Below are 22,717 nucleotides of genomic sequence, written 5' to 3' on the forward strand. Positions count from 1 at the left end.
AAAGCCCAGAATGGAATTTAGCCAGCACACAGGGGTTAACGCTTCCAATTTTCTTAATGGTGCCACAGGATCTTTAATGACCAGATTTAAAGACAAGACGGCACCTCCTACAGTACAGCATCCCTATCATCATACTGATGCATTACCCTCAGGTACTTATGCTGCCTATAACCCACCTCTCCCAGGAATTCTGAGGATGAGTGTCTGGAGAAAATTTGCCTACTCATTAAAACAGCTCTCTTTTCCTTTTTTCCCCCCCCCAAGATCAGTTTTGTCAATTAAAAAGCATGCACTGATATTTTAAAGGGAAAAGGCCACTTAAGGGCATCACCTTATTTCTTAAGTCACCAGTCACTATCTGCTCTTCAAGCGATCTTTTCAAAAGGGAATAGGGCCCTGTGAAGCATCCCAATAATCATGCCGATTTAAATTCTAGAATTATCTGTGCATTTAACCGATAAAGTTCTCTACTAATTTAATATCCAAAAGATAGTCTGAAACAAGACTCTCATATTTCCAAATAGCAGAAATTGAAAATATACCACTACTATAGGCTTTCCAAATGCAACAGCAATTAATCCTGTTAGCAGTTTTCTTTTCAGCATGAATAATAATGAATGTAATATTGACCAGACATTCATCAGGAAGCACAGAGCCACTTTCTCCTTTTTGTGCACCCTTCAGGCCTATCGCTAATTGGTTCACCCATCAAAGTGGGCCTGTTGTTTTTAAACAAATGACTGCAGGAGATTGCAGAAGACTGGATTTAAAACATTCGCTTTTGAAATGCCTTTACACAGCCCGACTTGTAACGCTTCCTTTTGCCTCCTGCAACTGCCCACACCCATCAGAGGAAAAGAACTGCATTCCCACACTCCAGCTCCCTCTTGTGGTCATTTTGTGTGGCACCACTCCAATTCTGTATAACTCTTTGGGTAGATCTACAGACTGACAGGCAGTAGGCACAGAACTACTTTTCTAAAAATTAATCTGAGACAGTCCATCTGTGGAATTTGTGAAACCTTTGATTAATCCCAAACAGAAACATCACCATGTGCCCAAGCACTTACATACACTTTTACAGTAATGATACACTTCATGATGATAAGGCCATCAATAAATTAGGACTTGAAATAAACCTCATCAGTTTCAATATGCAGGTTCATATTTAAAAATGGGCAGATACAAACACATGGTATAATTGTTATCCTAATAAATTCCTTGGTATGTTTTTTTACATTACAACAGTTTTTAGTATGGCTTTTATCACTGCTGCTTCACATCTTTTAGGGCCTGTGATGCCTTTTGTGTACTTTGCAGGTCTTCTGATTTCCTCCCATCTCCCTAAGAAATACTGGCTAGGGTAATTCAGCTCTCAATTGTGTGTGCCTTGGCATCCCATCCAGGGTGGAGTCCCATTTTGCTTCCTGTGTTTCCCAGCATATGTTCTAGGTTACCATGACCCTTAACAGGAACACACACCTATCTGATAATCAATGGGTGAATCACTTTTTATTAATCAAGGGATGTACTGCCTTTGCCCTTTCACAGTGGGCTGTTTCAACACTACGTTCTTTTCCACAGTACTAAATACCATCGGATACATTACCAAAATTGAGTTCGTGTATAGCATGCTGTACACGTGGAGTTAAACAGCAGGGACTGTTGTAAACAGAACTACAGCTCTTTTACATTGACCACATGATTGGAAACGTATAATCGTTATAGAACATAAAAACACTGTAAACACTTACTACATACATTAAAAAGTGAACATTGAGAAGCATGTGGGAATCAGACTGCCTATTGTAAGCCCTGTTCATAAATTTAGAAGAGTAGTTAAATTCACTTTAAAGAACATTTACATTTAAAAAACATTATACACAAGCCCTTACTACATTTTACGGACAGTTGAACTGTTCATATAACTTCAGTCACATATGCAAGGATGAACACCAAATATGTATTTAAGACTGGGAGTTGTATGCATGTTTTCTTGCAGCACATATTGTGCTTTACAAACAGAATCAACCTACTTCACCAGAAATAAGATGTTTCAAAGCATTGTTAATTCTTTAAGACTTGCATATAAAAAAAGTGATGAGTGAAAAAGCTGCATCATTAAATGATGTAATCTGGAAAAGGAAGGGACTGCAATGCATTAGTTTACTTTAAAAACTGCTCTTCATTTTTCTCCAACACAGAAATATTTTATTAGCAAAGCTGAATGTAGAGTTTTGACTCGAGAAATAAGCAATTCTCCCTCTCAAGGTACTTTTAAAGTTCATCCAGGGGGGAGAAGGTGATGAGCTTGGGAAGGCTCCACTGTTTGTCTTTGCTCCTGGGTGTTGGACTTTCCAGGGAGTCCAGATCCAGAGAGAAAACCCCATCAGTCTCTTTGTCCCCAGGGTTGGAGTCCCCCCCAGCGGACCATGAGGATACTGGCTCCCCTTCACCCTTCTCCGAGCCTGTGAATGACACCTCTTTGTATGCCTGTCTGATTTTTTCAAAGCGGCTGCGTATATTGCGTAGGTCCACCAGGGGCTCCTGAATATCCGACACGAGACCAGGAAGGACAAGTTCCTCAGCTTCACCGTCCTCAATATTGCTGGAATCGAAAGTCTGGTCTTCAGACTCAAAATCAATAGAGCTCTGGAAACTTTCAACATCAAGGATCTCAGGCATGGTTTCATGAGCAATCCCAAACTGAATAATGTCACTGCTGTCCTGGGCATCTGTCGGTTGCATGGACTTCCAGGAGATGGTGGAGTGGAGCGAATCTTTCTCTTCCATCATCGAAAGGCAAATTAAGTGCTCAGCCCCAGTGTTTTCTGATGGACCCCCGTTGACCCGCACTGGGTAACTGTTTTGGAAAGGCTCTTCAGGTCTTGGAGCAGGCTCCTCGTCAACAGGCAATGTGAGAACAGGCTTTACATCTACTTCTGCAAATTTTTCAGATAATCTTGCCTTTTCTGCCTCTCCTTCCTCAACCGCACGTCTCCATGAGGATTTTACATCTGAAACTAAAAAGGCATTGCATGAAAAAAAAGATGTTTGTAAAAACAGATGTTGTTTACACTGTTTGTAAAGATCCCAGTCTGATGCACTTGTCAACATATCAGCTAAACGAAAGCAACTGAAACCAACTGAACAACAATAATAACAATATTATTAATAATAATTGATAAGAAATATTATTGAAACAGTTACCCATCTTCAAGTTTGTATAATAATTTGTTATACAAAAAACCCTTAAAATGATTGCAGGATTATTTGACAAATGAGTGTGATAATTAAAAAAATGCATATGAATGCCACAAAAACTCTCCCTACTGAATAATGCTCAAGATGACCTTAGAAGTGTCAAAATAAAAATACATTAAGAATGTAAATGTTAAGTGACAGACCTTTCCCTCAAGCCCTGCCTTATTAGCTACCATCCTGATTAAACTGTAAATCTTACACAGTTACATACAACTGTAGCTTTGTGTGAAGACAAAGCTTAGTCCAGAATGGACTTGCACCTTAACTCCCCATTTGTGTCCATTCAGGCAGCTTGGGTAGCTCAATCCTTTTCAGGACTGTGAAAACTTGATTCATGTTTAAAATAATGTAGCTTTAAACTAATCTGCATGCCATATATTAAGGAGTAATGGAATACATCTGCACAGTATACATGTGGGGTAAGAAGGTGTTCCTGTTTTAGAAATAGGACATGCTTCGAGAACATTTAAAGGGTTTTGATGCGTTTTATACCAATGCACAATATCTTAATACAGTACAGTCTCGATTATCCAACATTGTTTTATCTGACATAGCAATCAACATGCTGTATAGATATGCTATGTACTGTATGTCTGAACATGCATATTTTGCCCAATCCCATGCTGCTTTGTCTCTCATTGCGTCAAATACTGCCATTGACGTAGCTTCGCTTGTTCATTTGCGGTTGTATATCTAATTTTATTTGAGAAACACGACAAGTGTGAAGACAAAGAAAGTAGTTCTTTCAATGGAACAAAAGCTTGAAGCAATAAAAAGACTAGACAAAGCTGAGCCCATGCAAAAAATTGCATCTGTATTCGGTGTGGGACGAGTTACAGTTGGTGACGAAGAGGAAAAGAAATGAGATAGAAAAGTGATGCTCTGATCGGGCCTCAATTGAAAGACTGAGGGACAGAAAAAAGAAATAGGAATATGAAAAGGTCAGTGACGCTTTCTTCTGGTTCATGCAGCAAAGGGATAAGGGCATGTCTATCACAGGTCTGATACTTCAAGAGAAAGCTCTGATTTACAGTAGATTAATAAACCAGATTTCATACCTATACGGCACTTCCATTAATCTATGATTTGTCTGCTCAGTTGCCACATTATCCAACATTTTCAATTATCCGACATACGATCGGTCCCGCTTAGGTCGGATAATCGGGACTCTATGGGACTGATTTCTTCACTCCTCGTGAAACAGTGAGCCTTGCAGTGTCCTGTGGGTGGTCAGTAAGAGAGTCGCCTGTTCTCCAGTTGTCACCTGTCCTCCTGTGCATGGCTGCAATGTGTCAGGAGGCCGATAGCCCAAAAGAGGGGCACTTCCTTTATTCTCTGAGAAAAGGGTTTTCTGATGTGAGCCAAGACATGAAACTGGCAGCACAAATTCTAAAAAATAGGCAATTTGGCCTGGATTTGAAGGAGTTTAGAGAAGGTGACTCTCTGATATCCTTGGAGAGAGAGTTCCAGAGCTTGGGGGCATAACAGGAGAAGGCCCTGTCACCCATACAATGTAGATGGGCTTGGGGGACAGTAAGGAGAGCAGAATTAAAGAGCAAAGGTTGCAAGGTGGGGAGTAGGGCGATAATAGTTCAGACAGGTACTGAGGTGCCAAGCCATGCAGAGCCTTATATATAGCCTGAATGTTAGCATCAGGTAGAATCTCACTGAGGATCAACACTCCTGATAGTGCTGACAATCCCGACCAGCCTCTGGAAAGAGTGGCTGAATATCCCCCCAGCTGGAACCACCCGCGGGAGGTTGACTAGTTAGTTTTCTCCTGTTAACGGCCCTAGCAACAGGAAAAGAGGTTGCTCACAGCAAGTCCTTGGATAGTGTGTGATTTTGCATTGTTTGGCTAGAAAATCAACACTTCTGGATGGGCTTGCAGGAACAAGAAAACTGCTGACTTCCTGCAAGATACAATGTATTGCAGTGGGCATTCAGCTATGAAGTCTCCATAAACAGCTTCCTTCATGTCAGTCAAGAGCAAAATGGCATTCATTGGTGCATGAAAACCAACCACTCTGCTGCTCCTTCGCTGCAATACTTTACCAGCTGTTGAAGCAGAACATTGCATTTTCTGCAACACTTACTCAAACTGTCTGGTGTACGTGGCAACTGTTTCCGTGTGGAGAAAGGATTGGATAAGGCACTCAGGATCTCCTCCAGCTCCAGACCCCTCCGTTCACAGCTCGCAGGGCTTGTGGTGACAGCTTCCGCAAACTGCGCAAAAGGACACAAACATCAGCGGTGGCTTCAGTCTGGAGCACGCAGAGCAATTTAAAAAATAATGCATGACCTGAATACACAGGTGTCTGCCCCGTATCTGTCCGTTGTGATTTCCCTCAGGGCACCCCGGTCATCAGAAGGCAGTGTTATTCTAGGGAAGGTTAGTGACGGGCAGAGCACGACTCGCTGATGCCCGAGTTTCACCCTCCCAGTATAAGTCTTAAAACAACTCCCACACGTGAAAACACATTACAGGGCCGCATATGAAGCAGAGCAAAAGGGATACAGTTTCTAGAGGCTATCCATCTACAACTTTACAGTTAAACCCAATGATGTTCAAGTACGTGAACTTATTTACTGTATTTACAATTCAGTAAAGCCTCGGTAGTCGTGAGGATTAGGAACCTTGTAGTCTTTGTAAATGGCCATTTTGTGTATGCAGAACTCGGTACCTTATGGGGAAAACAGGGTATGGTTCTACAGCTAGCAACACAAACATTTTTATGACCACTATTTCAGAAAGTGTTAGTATTTATAGGTTGTAAGTATGTTTAATGAATACTGTATACTTAAAGGACTGTTTTCCCCTAAGAGTTCACGTTATTGTATTAGCAAACAAATTAGATCACCATTTTAGCTGACCCTGTATTCATTTTTAGTAGAGCACATTTTCCTTACATCTTGTTTTTATTACCATTATAAATGCAGCCTCATTGTACTGTAATAAAGTGGTGCATAATATTTCATATACTGTATAAGTATTACTTATGTTGATGTACAAATGCATTGTTAACTCCTACATAACTTTGTGAACCAAGCTACGCCTATTTTAGAAATGATGCAGTTTATATTAGAGACCGATGCAGTTTGGGTGAAGTAGATGCTCGAGATGTGTAAGTAGGTGCCTGCATTTTCCCTTACTGCACAGCCCATGAATTGGTGATGTTGGTCCATGGAAAAAGTGGAAAAACTAATTTGGTGTGAATATGAAAAATCAACATTTCTGGATGGGCTTGCAGGAGGAGAAAAACTGTTGACACCCAAATATCAAGGTGTGAAGTTTCTCTTAAATGTTTGATGCAAGCAGGTTTCACATGTTTTATATATTAAAACATGACATTATTGCATACAAACATGCTAGTAAAAAAATTTTTAATCACCAGGTGAGATCAAAACCTTTTCAATTTTAAGGTTAGAAGTGATACGAACAAATGTTTATGACAATCTTTATTAAAATACACTTCTCTCTATATATATATAGACATCTTTAGAATATAGTAGGGCCACTTCACATCACTGGACGCTTTGCTGCCCTGTTCTGAATTACAGGACACGGCGCTACGCACTCCAGGAAAATGTCTATTCTGTGAATTAGAGGTTTTACGCATTACTGTGTACAGGTTAATTTCACTGCGGTGTGAAATGCACTCATCAATGCTGATTACAGTTCCCTTTAAAACATGAGAGAAATTCTTATATAGTAGCAAGTTCCAACAAAGTGCAAGAATTAACATGAGGTTCTGTACCTGGTCTGCCAAGTTGTCACATTCCTTCTGAAGTATACTTGAGTTTTTCTTCACACCAGCTACTTTAGGCTGCAGTTTTTTTTCAGATCCAGTATGCTGCTTGATGCTGGCCTATATTAAAACAGTAATGAAAGAACTTAACATTTTAACATTTATTAAAACAGGTTTAAATTTTCAACTTCCATTCACATAATACATTTAAAGCCAGATTTGTCACATAATATAAAAACCATCATTATCAATTCAATCTCAGTGTAAAATAAAAAAATAGACTAGGTCAAAAATTAAAAAAAAAATAAACACACAGGCTATTTTTATATTCATGAATTAATGTCTCTGATAAACCATGCTAACCAGAAACTACAGCAGATCCCCATCTCCCACATAGCAGTAGCTCTTGTGGCTGCATGATTGCATGACGCAAGCAGAAATAAGTCTCTCCAGGTTGAAGGGAAATGGCACTATGAATCCCTACACTGCACAGCTGGTTATAAAAATGGAAAAACAGAAAACAGCAAAAAAAAAAAGTCTCTGGATTGTTACTAAACAGGAGCATCAGAGTTTACTCACCTGTTGAGGACCTGGAGTTAACACCTTGGAAGGAGCTGAAAGTCTGGCAGAAATCGCAGAACTGCAGGAGAGGTAGAGAAAAGAAAATTGGCACTACTGTGCAAGTCTCACTGTAAACCGATAGTGGTGAGATGATGTGACAAGTCCTAATCCACAAATGAGTCTACATCAATCAAGTACAAACTGAAAACACAACTTTAGTCACTCTTGGGATTTTGACTTTGGGATTCAGCTAGAGAGGCTTTATCCACAGATATACAAGCTATTGTCTGCCCCGTATCTGTCCGTTGTGATTTCCCTCAGGTCACCCCGGTCATCAGAAGGCAGTGTTATTCTAGGGAAGGTTAGTGACAGGCAGAGCACGACTCGCTGCTACCCGAGTATCACCCTCCCAGTTTCACCTTTAACCTTTCAGTCAATTTTATCACTGCATTCTTTAAACAATTCGACAAATCTGTATCACGTGGATACCTTTTTGAATCCGGATTGCTCTGTAAAATGTAAAAAGAGTATACACACCGGGCAGTGAAAGGCTACAAGTGGGAGAAAGCCATTCAGCCAGTCTAGCAGCATGTGAATTAACTTATTCATACTCCGAACAATCACTGTACAAAGGGAGCATGCATGTCTCCTCAACATCACTGACTAAAACAGAACCTGCAGTACTACCATACACAACTGACCAGGCAAAAACAAGGTTCAACACCTGTGACCCAACATCAGATGCCCAAAAAATAATAAAACTTTCTGAGGTGCAGATGTTGAGACAAAAATAAAATACAGATTGTGTAATTGTGATGAAACCGTAACATCTCATCAAATTAGTAATTTTTGTCTTAAGATGCAAGTTAACATTTATGCATTTTTTGTATAAAGCACCATGAATAAAAATAAATTGTGAATGTGCCAGTTAAAAAAAAATTAAAAGTAGAGATATCAAAAGTGGATGTCTAGTCACAAGACCCTGGGGTAAACTAAATCGTAATGCTTTTAAAATTGTACCTAGTTGCTTGTGTGCAAACAGTAATAGTGACCACGGGCAGGGTTTCCTGCAGCAAAAAGCTTTAACAAGGTGGTAATCTATCCCATCTCCCCACTTGCTACATTTACTAGCTTGTAAACTTACTAGATATATTACTGTAATACTGTTTAATTATCCAGAACAAGATGTTATTTGACCACAACAACTAGTAAGATTAAATAGGATTCAAAGATGTAGGCTACAAACCATACTGCCTGAGGAAGAGCTTTGTACTTGACGTGTTACAGTTCACTAATTTCCATCTGCATCAATCCAACATTGTGTTTTTGTGCCCTTCATTCTTATTGCCTCAATGAGTGCAAGATTACGTACCATCATAGCTCCTGATCTTGCAGTGTAATACTATGAAAACAGTATTCCAATATGGATTCTTTGGTACGTTGTCAGTGTTCACACATTTTGGCCAGGTGGCACTTATTTTGGTCCAGAAGGCCTGACTGGCCTGTTTACCACTGCACAAAACCAAGACTGTTCATCTCTTTAACTTGGAGATTACCATCTCTCTCAATTCTGCCTTAAGTACTAATTTTCCATTTTTCCAGTCTATTAAAGATAGTCAGATCCTTTGGCATGAGTATATATTTCAAATCACTTTTTTTTTTTGTTTTGTCCTATGTAAAATACTCAAACACTATGAAAAATTGAAATGTTTTTAAAACCTGAGGGAAATGGACATTTCAGTGCTAACAGCATTGCGTCGACACTGCTGTTGAATGTATCTGCTCACCTCCTCCCAATCCCTATACTAGCTGTACCCTCTATTACAGTTTCCTGAAGGAAACAAATGTCATTTCAAGCAACTAGGCTCAGCATCTCAGACTTAATATGAAGAATTTCTTGCAGAAAATGTCACTTTTTTTAGAGGACTGCAGGACCAGGGTAACCCTCATGAAGTTGCAATTTTAACTTTACCTTTTGAATTCTAGTCCTTTTCTCTCCGGAGTTTCCAAGGATGTCCGCGTTCTGGCTGGGGAACACTCCCGGGACACCTCTGCATGTGAAAAGAGCAATTTTAAAACTGCAGCTCCACAAGGACACATGAACAATCATACACTAAGAAGAGAGAATAATTAGGCTTGAACGGCATAGCAGTATTGACGATTTCAGGTTGCTGGTTTGATAAATTATTCCCGACTATTTTATGATTAACTTTAAAAAATTCAACAGAACTCAAATTTGAAAATTCAAATTGGACCTAAACCAATTTGTTGCTTTATTACATGAGCCTGCAGCATTACCCTTGAAATAAATATTTCTACAGTGCAAGACGAATCTCATCTGTATTCTTCAAAGCTGAATTTTTAGTAGTTCAAGAACTTGGCTGCAAGAGTTAGATACTATATTTTGAGTACGTACAGTACTCAAATTAAAGCTGAAACAGTGAACTAGTAAGGTAGGCATTTCAAAGAAATGACAAAATCAGCCTTGATTTAGTAAAAAATACTTACACTGCATACAATTTAAAGGCATTGTATTTTAAGTGCACATAAAATTTAATTCACCATTTCAAGGAATAGGATACATATAGCAGGAATAACCAAGCCAGCATTGACAAATGATTAATTTAGCAAAAAATACATAAATATTCAAATTGATGTTTCTTTCAGACTCATACACAAACTAAAGAGTTTCAGCCATACACCAATTGCATGTGGGAAATTTAAATGATAATCCTCTTTGAAATTATACTCGTAAAAGAACATCAGCTGTCCAATAGCTGTTCCTTACCTGAAAGCTTTGCTGGATACCGAGAGAAGACGCTGGATTTGCAGATGGACTCAGAAGCCGGCTCAAATGACAAGGGCTCCATGGGTGAAAGTAAATCAAGTGCCTTGAAAAGAAAGCGGTTGTAATTATGCTAAACAGTACCCTTCTAGCCTCCAGCCTTCTCTTGGAAATACTATGTATAGACAAACAATGGGTAAAACCTAGGGTCTCACTCCAGAGCTAGGAAAAAAAACAAACTAATTCCATCAAAATATCTTTAATAAGAAATAAAGCCCCTACAACATTTTTTCTCCAAAATTACTGTAGTATTTGATCTATATGGGGCTTTGGCACCCGTTTCTGCACAGTTTTTAACTTAAGTATTCAACCATTGAATCTCATTAAAACTTTACGTACTAGAAAGTTAGCATTAGGGGAAAAAGGCACATGAAGTAGTTTTGGACCAATGTCCTAAATATAACATGCACGTCATACTAAAACAATTTTCATGCCCCAAGGATAAATGCAAAGATCATGTGAAAGACTGTCCTTGGTCCTTGATGTTACTAACATTTCAGCTTATGATTATATTCAAAATGAGTACTGTATTAATGAATGAAAGGTTTAAACCTTCATTCTTAACCATACTCACTGGCTCCTCATTGACTAGCAGCATTAATGGTTTCTGCTTCAGGTAGTCTTCCCATTTTTTTTCCCAATCCGTTTCTATTTCCCGAATTTTTGTTTTTAATTCAGGTATGTCCTCCTTGGATATTTTCTTTCTGTCGACAAATTGAATGCATTGGTATAATCCAGAGACTCCACACATGCTGTAAAAGTTTTACACTAGAAATTCAATCAAGGGTCAAGATAAGGAATGCAGAGTTTATCGCCAAATCCCACACCTCTGTTAATCGTTTTAGTCAAGGCACCACATCACTACACTCTGCACACCCCGCAGCTCTGGACGAGTGTATAGGGGTTTTCTGTAATAGTATACTACTCACTAAATACACATGCTAGAGAATTATTCATATGTCCAAAACTCTGCATCTAGACTACTAACACACTAGATCTGGGCATTATAATCACTTCTACTCTTAAGTCTCTACAATGGTTGCCTATGAAGTCATGTATTCCATATAAGATCTTGTTACTGATTTTCAAGGCTGTAAATAATCTGGCTCCGTCATACATATCTGAACTCCTGCATGTTTAAACCCCCTTCCATAGGCTCTGTTCAGTTCAGGCTAGTCCTGTGCTCACTGCTGGTCCACCTAGGACTAAATCTCAGACGTAAGCTGGCAATGCCTTTTCTGTTGCTGCTACATTGGTTATTAAATGCCCCTCCCCAGACTCTATACGAGACACATTCTTTGACTATCGTCAAATTCAAACTCAAAACTCACCTATGTCTAACTGCTCTACATTCTACCTGTATAAAAATGCACTCCTATTTTTCATTGCTTTTTATTGTATGTTTTCTGTATTTTCTTTATCACTATGTACAGGGTCCTTCAGTTTGGAAAGATGCTTTATAAACAATATCATTATTACTTTACATCCTAAACAGCTTTACATGACTTCATCCACAACCGAAGAGTTGACAAAGTAGCAGAAAATGCGAAAATGTGAAATGTGGCTTCAAGTATATTAAGGGGAAAATTTAGGTTGGTCAGGTTGAGACAGCAAAATGTATTTAACAAGATTAGGCTACAAATTAAAAATAAAATTATTAAAGTAGCTTCATTATATACTTTTATTAAATATTGACAAAATACTAGATATGAAAAACCTGAATCAGAATGTATCTAGTCTTTGCCATAGCTGCGTGGTGTTTTCAGGGCCTGCAAGTATAAAAGTCTCATGCAGGTATCATGTAAATTTAAAAACCTACCTCATCATTTTCAGAGTTTCTAGGGTCCTCTTCTGAAGTGTGACCTTCCCCTCCACTGCTTGCACATCTAGGTCCACTGTGGAACTACCTGCCAGGCGGAACTCCTCTCGAAGGAGCTTTAGGGCCACATTCAAGAGCTCCAGGAGCCTTAAGACATTTATCTGTCCTGCCTCATACACATTCCCAACACGCGACTGTCAGAAACAAAGAAAAGTCAGATGTATTTAATACCAAATAATGAAACATGTCTGGTGCAGACAAGTCAGTGAAACACTAATTGTGACTGCAACTACAGAGACCCACCACTAGAGGCCACCAAAAGGCTACTAGTTTTATAGAATGAAAATCAGCTCAATTCAAGAGCACTAACACTGCTTTTTCTACGCTTGCTTTGTAAGGACTAACGCCCAAAAGCAGGGTAAAGGTGTAAATTCAGCTTGGTAAATGTCCTGTAGAGCTCATCCCAGGTAAACAGAATATAGTCAATACGTTTACAAGAATGCTATTAGGTCCATCTACTATAGCTCGTCTCTGAGGTGACAAGTGATCTGAGAATCTCAGGCAACCATTCTTTGAAAGAAGTCAGGGTAAAAGTTTCAACTATGATTTGGTAAGTTGTTTTGAATTCTCAACACCTGTTGTCTTTGCTTTTAAAAGCATTTGTCCCCTCTGGCTCAAGTTTGACTTTAGACTCTGAAGAGTCCATTTGGTATACTTTGTCCACACCTTTGAGGACAAACAATATCCATCAGGTCCAACCATGGCACACTGTGTTCATGATGGTATGATGGAATAATTTTACATGTCAGCAGAAGTCTGGGAGTGAATGTGGCTGCTCTTCACAGGATGGAATCCAAAAATAGAAGTATCTTTCCTACATTGTGGTAAACAAAACTGCATACAATATTCTAAATGAGACCTCACTAGTGCATTAAAATGGTATAACGCACTAGCGTGGCCTAATTTAGAATACAATCAAGATGCTTCCGATTTCCTGAAATTGTTTGCCCTTCTTGCCTCCCCACAATGCCTAGAAATTGTCAAGAATAAACACCAACATCTTTTTTTAAAGGCCATTCAAAATCAGTGTTTTCCCCATTTGTACTCATCTTTTATGGGGTACTTTATCAAAATCCTTCTGAAAATCAAATTTAACAATGCTGTTGCTTGTTTAAAGAACTCTAGCAAAAACCTCTAAATCCTACTGTCATTAAGATGTTTTCAAAATTACTGTTCCAAAACCTTGTAACAGAAGTTACTTATTTGTATACACCTCTATGTTTCAGTTTTGTTACCATATTTATTGAATGCTGCTACAATAGCACTTTAAACCAACTCAGTTTTAAATCAGAATTGCTCAGTTACTCAGCAGCTTACGTTAACTTTTTGTTCCTAATACTCCAGCTGTGACGACAACCAGTGGTGACGACACGGCAACCCCGTTTGCGACATACAATAACATGCTGAACTCAAGAGCTGCACTCACTGCGTTGACAGAGTCTTCAACCTGTTCCAGTAAAAGTCTTGGTATTTTCAAGGAAATTTCAGCCCCATCTAAAGCGTACTGGTCAACATTTCCCTTAACCACACACTCCACCACTTTTTGTTCCTCTTCCAGGACAGAGAGAACCTTGTTGAGATCTGCCCATAGAGACTGAACCTGTAAAACAATGTCAGCAAATGCAACCGTTTTAGGAAATTGAAGGTAAAAACCTTCTCTTAGCATTTTGGTCATTCATGATATAAAATCACCTAGTTTAGATTCTTTGCACGGCTGGCTCTAGATTTTAGAATCAGATTCAACATACTCTTGCTCACAAGTTTTGGCTCCTCACTACATCAATCAACTCCCTGTACACATCTAGCCTTCTTTCAGGTCCCAATTAGACATTCTGAACACTGGGAGACCATATTCTCCACCCTGTTGCTCCAAGGCTGTGGAATAACCTCCCAGCCTATATCAAATCTTTCAGGACACTAAGGACTTTCAAATCATCTTTTAAAATTTGCTTTTATTTCCTTTCTTATAGCTGTTTTATTCACCTTTAATATGTATATACCCACTTGTTTCATTGTGTGGTACCTCAAGATAATCTACTATGGGCTATGCTAAAAGCATTAGAGTATTTGCATGATTTTGATTAACTATGTTCATGAGTTCTTCATTGACTTTTTCATCTCAGCTTTATGACAGCCAAAGTACAAATCTTAAAGATCTTAACTTTGGCTCCAAAATGTATTGACTATCAACACAATATGTCTACTAATTATAACAATCACAAGAGTGCTTACATGAATAAGCCTCCACATGGAGTGGTACTTTCAAGGAAATGTTATTGCCTGGATTTGACTGAAAGCTACTAGGATATTATCATAAAATTGGTACTGACAAGAGTTTAACAGGAACTAGCCGTCTATTCACGAGCAACTGGCCATGGGATAAGTGCCAGTCAGGCTGCGACTTCTCATTAAGAATCATCAAAAACAACCTGGGACAAACAAAATGGGATAAAATAATACATTTGTGCATTTTTCATGCAAGCAAAATAAAAACAAACCTTTTTAATCTTCTCGGTCTGAAGAATTCTCTCATGCTCTCCTTTGTTTTGTCTAGCAATAACAGAAATAGAATTATAGAACTACAAGAAAAACATGGCAGTTTAAAAAAAGCCATTCCTGTCATATTTCCTACTCCCATTTTGATCAATATAAATTATAAGCTTTTCTGTAGCTCCTCCAAGAACACTGAATGTTTGAAATTGCAATTCTAGCAATCAAACTTGTAAAACTGAAAGCATAAAGGCACCAACATACTTCAGCAAGTCATCATATTTTGCATTTTCTGCTCTTAGCTCCCTTATTGATTTCACCAATGACCTGTGGAAGAAAAACAATAGGTTACAAAAGTGACAGCTTTTTATAAAGTCCCTGCAAAGTAATAAGGATAATCGCCAACTAAACACTACTCTTAGCAAACTTGTGAAATTTCACATGGTTAGATACCCAATTTGAATACATCACCAAACCAGATTGGCTGACTTAAATTACAATCAGACAATCCGTTTCTTTCTGCTGTTAGTAAAACCATTTCCCTTGGCATGGTCAGAACTGAGGCTAAGCACAGAGGTCAAGCCAGGGCTACAGTAGGGTGAAGGCTAGTTTTATGGGTAATCTAAGCTTAGTGCTTTTATCCTTTTATTAAGTAGAATAGCTATTGTTACATTTCCATTCTTTGCATTACCACTCAGATTCACTGCACAGGCATTGTACAGAGGGAGTGTAGCCCAAAGGATCTGTTAAGCTAATAAAGCACAAGGAAAAGCAGACTTGGAAAACAGGGATTCGAATCTCAATAAGACCTATCACTCCAGTGGGTATGTTTTGAAAAGGTCAAGTTAAAAATGTACACCGAGTTGCCATTTGTTTATGGTTATAAAATCATTGGTGAACGTGATCAAGTAGAATAAAGCTTTGCATAGAAGAACTTTGATATGTCTTGAGACAAGTGTAATACATTCCAGGCTATTAGTGTACTCCAGCACTATTACTAGAGCCCCTTGTCACGGTTTTGATTATTTTTGCTTGGATACCATTTAAGATCTTTTTCACATATACGTCTCTACCATGGGCTCCAGAAAATCACATGAGAATGTTCTCATATTTGTCATATTACACAGAACACCCCCTTTTCCCAGGAATAGGAAAACCCTTAAAACCTAAAGCAGTCCATCCAAATCAGCAATGTCTTTGTAAGGCCAAACAAAGTAGCATGTTCAGCACTTCAAAGCAGCCTATGAACCAAAATGAACCGAAATATGTAACAAGTACAGAGTTAACATTAAAAAACACAAAACACTGTTTTCGTAAGATAGGATGCACGTCTGATTACATAAACTAAAAACATTTTGCTATTTTGCCAATTTCTATACATAAGTAAAATTAACACTAAACCAATACAATAACATCCACACTAAGAAATAATTATATCCCTCTTCTTCATGACCTTTACTCACTGTGCTCTGCTGTAGTACTCCTGGATTGTACGGTCTTGGCCTACAAGTGTGCGCTGAAATCTGTTCTTCACCAGTTGGAACCTTTTTCTTGCCGTCTCCACTGACTGAGCCTTTGACACCGCGCCTTCTGGGACCCATGAATTATCTGTTTCAGGGAAAAATAACCTCTTCTCTTAGAAGGGCAAAGCACTGCTCTACATATTGGCCAACAACCAGAGCTAAACAAAACCAATCTGAAGTGAAAGACTCTTAGAAACTAAGTTGAATCACATGCTGTAAGCATAACAATTGCAAAGAACAGAATTCAATATCCTTCTTCCACTAAATACCCTCCTACTCATACAAGCTGTTGGGAGTTTATATCACCTTTCAATGACCAGTCAAGACCCGAGTTATGGAAAGCTAGGCAGCCCTGGATCTTTTATGCTATTACTCTGAATGCATATGCTTCTACTAATTTCTTTAGTAACTGTAGGAGAGTAGAATAACAGAACAGAACAACTATGGAATCAGATGAAGGCCTTGGCAATAAGAAAAGCGTTTAGTGCACACAAAAGTTAATTCACCAGCAGCACTCGCAGGCTGGGAGCTAGGAGTTTGAGAAGCACATGAATAAAACTAAAACTGGGTCAATCGTGATGGAAGAACGCGCCAATATTCACCTCTGGAAAACTTCTTCATATCCTGCAGCATGACGTGTTTGGAAAAGTGCAGCATCAAGTTAATGAACTTGAAGCCCCCAGGAGACAGGAACAAGGAAGCCACCACTTTTGGAAAGGCATTTCCATGTTCCACCTAGGGAAAGTCAAAGATATCATGTCAAAATATTTAGACAAGTCTCCTCTTAATTAGATCCTGATTTTTTTAAGGCTTTAAATTTTGAGGTACTTCAGATACCTGAGAGTAGCTGGTAACTGATGAGATGTGTATTAACTGCAAATTCAGTATGATCTTACACTGCCCCCTTTGCTATGAGCACATCTCAGTGCTTCATTCGGAGGACTGCTTGCCAGCTGAAGCACAATAAAGCCTAGAGAAATTTTCTTGGAAAATCATATTGGAAGCATGTCTTAAAACCTCTTATCCTCATTGCATTGCAAGCTCTACATTATTCTGAAAATGCCATTAATTCTTCAATGGTACAATGAAGTATTATCGTCTTTAATGAGGATTAAAACTGTCCAGTCTTGACTGAATGATGCATTCCCACAAAGTCACAATAATAAAAGGTAGCTAAAATTTTCTTTCAGGCAATTAAAATCAGCTACGACATTTTCTTGCACTCGTCACCAAAGAAATCATAAGCAGCTTTATTAGGTGTGAAGAGAAAAAAAAAATAAAGGTAATCCAGCACCTGCCACACATGGTATATAGATTGGATTCTGCTGAAACAACACTAGAGAAAAAGACCACTTTTCCATTCTCTTTGTGTTAGCTGTATCACTTTAGAAAAAGGTAGATATGGAAAACAGTCAAGGCCAATTTCTTTCTATAGAAACTAAGAAATACACTGTACTCACAGAGATATCGCGTAGCCAATCATAAGTTATTTTCCGAAACTCAGCATCAGTTTTTCGATCCAAAACTGGCCAACAAGACCTTGATGTAAAAATAAAGAGCTTAGATTTGCATACACCCCGATTTTGAAGAAACTGCTTAAAGACCTGTCTAATTAAAATAACTTGTTTTTACAATACACCAAGTTCAGCTTTCACAAAGCACTCATTGGTAACAGATTTAGGGTAATCACATGAAGCTTCTTAAGTATACTGTAGCAACTGGTCAAAATGACACCAAAAACATTTAATTAATATCCAAAATCCATACTTTCTAAAAACATGCATGCAGATAAGATTTTAATGTTCAGTTTTAAAAAAACCTTTTCATTACCTAACATTCCGCAAGTATAGCAGCTCTAAAGCTACAGCAGAGCTGTACCAAACAAAACTGAAATTAATAAGGCCTGTTATCCGTCATCTGCTTTAAAATTCAACGCCATTACAGTATTAAATGCATTTAATCAAGATCTCAGCTAGTTAATTTCTCAACTCATCATCTCTCAAGTTCTTTTAATCATGGGGAGAAGAATTCAAATGCATCTTTGGGGCAACCTTCATGTGAAAATCCCAAGTGTCTTTCAAAAATATTAACTTGGCTCAGAAAAGCACTAAGGCCAGGTTTTCAGTTAATAAATTCTAAGCTAGAACACTATTAAGGTTGAAGTCGTTCAGGTGGGTCTCTGCATCAGCATGCATAGACTGCGAAGGAACAAGTAATAGGTTTATTCCATGCTGAAAAGAGAAGAAAGAAAACGGAACGTTTCGGCTGTGGAGCCTTCTTCGGGTGTAAGAAATATCGGGCAGTCGAAGATATTATAGCATGGGAAAACAAAAGCCAGGAGAGAGGAGGAGGAGGAGGAGGAGGAGGTGAAAGCAGGGGAGAGGCAGAGTGGCCAATCAAGTGGTGCGAGGTCGAGAGAGGTGTGAAACAAAACCTACAAATGAATAGAGAGAATGAGAAGAAAACAAGTCTGTCGTTGAGAGAAGGGGGAAGGGGCGAACAGGATTTTTTTATCCTTTCAGGATAATTTTAGTTTCTGATGTCTTTCTGTTATAGGAGAACGCAGACAGAGAGATCAGTGCGATCATGGCCGTCATGCCTCTCCCCTGCCCCCACCTCCGGGCTTTTGTTCTCCCATGCTATTTTATCGTCGCTGGTTGCCCTATCTTTCCTATTATTAATGTTAACCGAGAGGGTGTTTCACAGAACAGAATGATCCAGCTGCAGAAAAGTTAAAAGTATGATGACGTACATTGAACATTTCATTTATGTTGACTAGAGTATCTTATATTGGAATAGTAGTCCTGTACAGTATATGAAAGCTTCTGAATATCCCTAAGCACAAGTCTTACTAATAGCCTTAAGCAATTGCTTAACAGCCTTAAGCAAAGATAACACATTTTAGCAAAATGGTCATTTTCAGATTGGCCAAGCATCTATAGATCACCATTCCTGCAATATTTCTTCATCTTCACAGGGCAAACAGAACAATCATACTGTAGTTCCCTAAAGATTCCACTGAAAAGGTGGAAACAGTAAAAAGGTGGTAAAGACTGCACAGAGAACCCAATTCAGAGAACAATCTTAATCACCCTACCTGAATACTTTGTTAGTGTGCGCAGGGTTAAGCTTTTCAAATAGGTAGTAAGTGACGATGTAAAAAGCATCTTTATTGGGCTTGTCAAACATATGCCTAAAGAAAAAATAAAAAAAACATTCACAATGTAGTTAAACATGATATACAATGCTCAATCCATATGTTTTCCATCACACTCAATATATATGTTTCCCTGGATTATAAATACATAAGGCATAGTTGAGTAATTAAGTAAATGGGTGGGAAACCGAAATAGTTTGTAGGAATCCAAGAATTTCAATCTGGTAATTTAAGGATCTCTAATCTTGGTCTTGAAAAGCCCCAAATCATTAGGCTTTTTTTAGATCAATCTAAAACAACTCTCTTCTCAATACTGGGAGCATTTGCAGGTTATTAACCAATTAAGTAGTTTACCCAGTAAGGGAACATGAAGCCTGAAGGCTAAATGTGTTTCAAGTGATACGTAAGTGAGGCATCGTTGTCCCAGCTGGTAATCAGACTGCTCTGCGTGAGCCGACTTTAACGGTAAATGCTATCGCATTCCTTATAATTTAATTAATAAAAGTTAATAATTCGCAGAAGATAGGTTTCACAAACTGAAATGTTATTTTTCTACAATACCTTAATCCTCAACTCATCTCTTACTTAACTCTCTCGTAGTTGAAGATAACCAATCTAGTTTTGCTTTTAGAACTCGACCAAACGTACAGTACAAGAGAAAGGGAATTACAGAAACAGAGGACGACTTTGCTGACTTTTTTTCAGTAGATAAACGATAACGACAAAACATTTAGGTGTAAATTCGTAAAACCTTGAATAAACAACTGATTTACATGCACTTAAAATAAAAAAAAGGTTACTCACTCTCCGAGACTGATGTGACGAAGCGTCCTGCCGGTAGCAGCTACAGCGGTTTCGGGTTGAAAACCCAGAGCAAGGAGGGACCACCACAGATACTTGGCATCGTTTTTACGAGGGCTAGACATCTTCCCTCGCTTCCAGAATGTTATATATATAGAGAGATTAGGTCAGCGCTGTATATAAAGCCGCTGACTTGCTTGTAGACCCTAATACCACATTTTAACGAACTAGTTAAACTAAAACACGCTAATCGTTTAATCAAAACAGCGGGAGAATCATCTTCGATTTCCTCCCTCAGTCCACAGAAAACTTCGTCAGAAAAAGGTAACACATCGCTGACTGTGCTCTTCTCATTACTGGATATATTCTTCACTTTTTATGTTGTCTTCCAGGCCTTCTTCTCCAGACTGCCTCTACCCGCCAAACGCTTTCAACTCCCGCTTACGTATAAAACAAGGAGGTGAGCCTACTAACCCGGATGTACTTGTGACGTCTGGCTGAACTACTTCCGCCGGCCGTCTGGGTTACTATATATTTGAGCAGGAAGTACTGTGAAAGTGGTGGCAACTGTAGTAGTGCTCAATGCTGGTTTTCTGTCAGTTATTCCTGTTTTGGCCAGAACTGTTTTTTGGAAATCTTCGTCTTCATAATCAAAATAAAATAGCTTCATACTTTGAATTAATAATAATCAAAGTAGCATTTAAGACCGTTTTATGTTTTAAGTGACAAAAAATAACAAGAAAATATATGGAAAAGCTTAATACTTCACTTGCAGTAGATCATGTGAGAGAGAGTTCGAAGAGAAATAAGGCTAAAAAATGTAAAGGTTTACTGAAGACCCCGAGAAAATCAGGAATAAGTTCAGGAAGGAGTTCCAAGCAAGGTTTTCCAAGACCACCAGGAAAACATTCTCAAGATTGCAACTTTAATACGAACAAAAAGTATGAAGTTAGAAAATTGCTACTTTTGGAAGCACATTGTTTCAGCCTTATGGCGAAGCATCGAGTATCAAATATGTTTGCAAATTGTTTTAATAATTAGGCTGTGAAATTGTTCTGAACATAGGCATTATGAGAAATAGACTTGAAAAGCACCATGGCAATAACAAATAACATTGTATTTGTATTGTATTTTATAATATTCCAGGTTGTACTTTATCAAATAATGTTTTACATCACCTTTAAAAAATAAACACCAATTTTTTATTTTTAAAAAACACTACCTTTATTTTTTCACTTTTATATCCTGGTAGATTAAGTGTATTTTCAAATAAAAACAACAGTTAAAGTTACAGCTGCATGCAATGACATATGTGTAACATTATTATTCAACTACACACACCAGCCCTTTTTCCTATTGAAAGCTACTGTATTCATCCATCTATTTTCTAATTCAGGATCATAGGAGAGTTGGAGCCTGTCCTGGCAAGCAACAGAGGCAAGGGAGGGTACATCCTGGACAGGATGCCAGACCATCGCACCACAGACACTCACACCAGGGACAATTTTCATAGAAGCCAATGAACTTGGCCATATGGATGTGGGAGGAATCCCATGCAAACACAGGGAGAACATAAACTCCACGCAGGTCTGGAATTGGAATTCTGGAATTCTGGAATTGAACCCAGAGTCCAGCACTGCAAGGCAGCCATTTTGGCCTCCAATGTAATTTGCTATTGGAATGAACCATGTGCGAAATAGTGAGGCTCAGGACTGTCCTAATTCAGTTGTTCTTGCTGAATTAGAGCCAATTGAACTGAAGCAGAAAGAAAAACTGTCTCGCTATGGGAGCTGTCTGATACAGTGTCATTCCCACTTGTTTCTACCATCAATTGATCACCTATTAAAAGATATGTAGTCAGAAATAAAGGGAGCAAAGGTCTGAATACATCAAGGGCTGTGCCCAGGAGCCAATTGGAGAATGATCTTAAGAAAGAATGGATCATATGGACAGTTTAGGAAAAGATGACAAGAAAGTGTTCGCTAAGAAGTAGGGAACACAAAATGATGTGCACAGCATATAGGAGAAAACAAATTCAGCATTATACTGTAGGAATCAGCAAGGGATGTGGAAAAAATCACTCATCTTATGATGAATTATGAAAATCCCCAATCAACTAGTGAGGTATGTTTGAGGCATTATACAAACAGGACAAGACCTTAGTGTCAATCAGGCATACTGCATCATTGGGCTTGGATTTGTTGGCAGCCGTTTTCAAAGCACTTTCACACTAGATTGCCACCCTTGGATCACCCTTTCTCTGTGTGACTGCAAGCCACAAGAGGAATGGTAATATCAGGGGCCCTCTTTGCAGATACCTTAGAGTGAATTACAACAGATTTGCCAAATCTTGCACAGGACTGCATATTGAGTATTAGCTAGTATGATACTATCTTAGGATCATCCCCAGCTGCCTGTTCAATTGCAATTAAACAAACCTATGGAACA

The 22,717-nt window shown here is 38.6% G+C and overlaps 1 protein-coding gene and 2 non-coding genes across 3 annotated transcripts; all 3 read right to left on the bottom strand.

Annotated features, from left to right (window-relative positions):
- Positions 1–1,493: 1,493 nt before the first annotated feature.
- haus6 (HAUS augmin-like complex, subunit 6) lies at positions 1,494–20,728 on the bottom strand. The gene is made up of 16 exons (XM_088934836.1): positions 20,273–20,728; positions 19,409–19,504; positions 17,772–17,850; positions 16,914–17,046; positions 16,252–16,396; positions 15,053–15,115; positions 14,797–14,848; positions 13,725–13,898; positions 12,239–12,432; positions 10,994–11,123; positions 10,363–10,465; positions 9,547–9,625; positions 7,593–7,653; positions 7,023–7,133; positions 5,361–5,490; positions 1,494–3,023 (listed from the first exon to the last, which is right to left on the bottom strand). The coding sequence occupies exons 1-16, from the start codon at positions 20,392–20,394 to the stop codon at positions 2,278–2,280; spliced, it is 2,418 nt and encodes an 805-aa protein (XP_088790962.1). The 5' UTR covers positions 20,395–20,728; the 3' UTR covers positions 1,494–2,277.
- Positions 5,577–5,707, bottom strand: LOC148840956 (small Cajal body-specific RNA 8). Its single transcript, XR_016091638.1, has one exon.
- LOC148840957 (small Cajal body-specific RNA 8) lies at positions 7,856–7,986 on the bottom strand. The gene has a single exon (XR_016091637.1).
- Positions 20,729–22,717: the final 1,989 nt, after the last annotated feature.

The sequence above is a fragment of the Atractosteus spatula genome, chromosome 1, assembly GCF_055471065.1.
Source record: "Atractosteus spatula isolate fAtrSpa1 chromosome 1, fAtrSpa1.hap1, whole genome shotgun sequence".
Classification (NCBI taxonomy): domain Eukaryota; kingdom Metazoa; phylum Chordata; class Actinopteri; order Semionotiformes; family Lepisosteidae; genus Atractosteus; species Atractosteus spatula.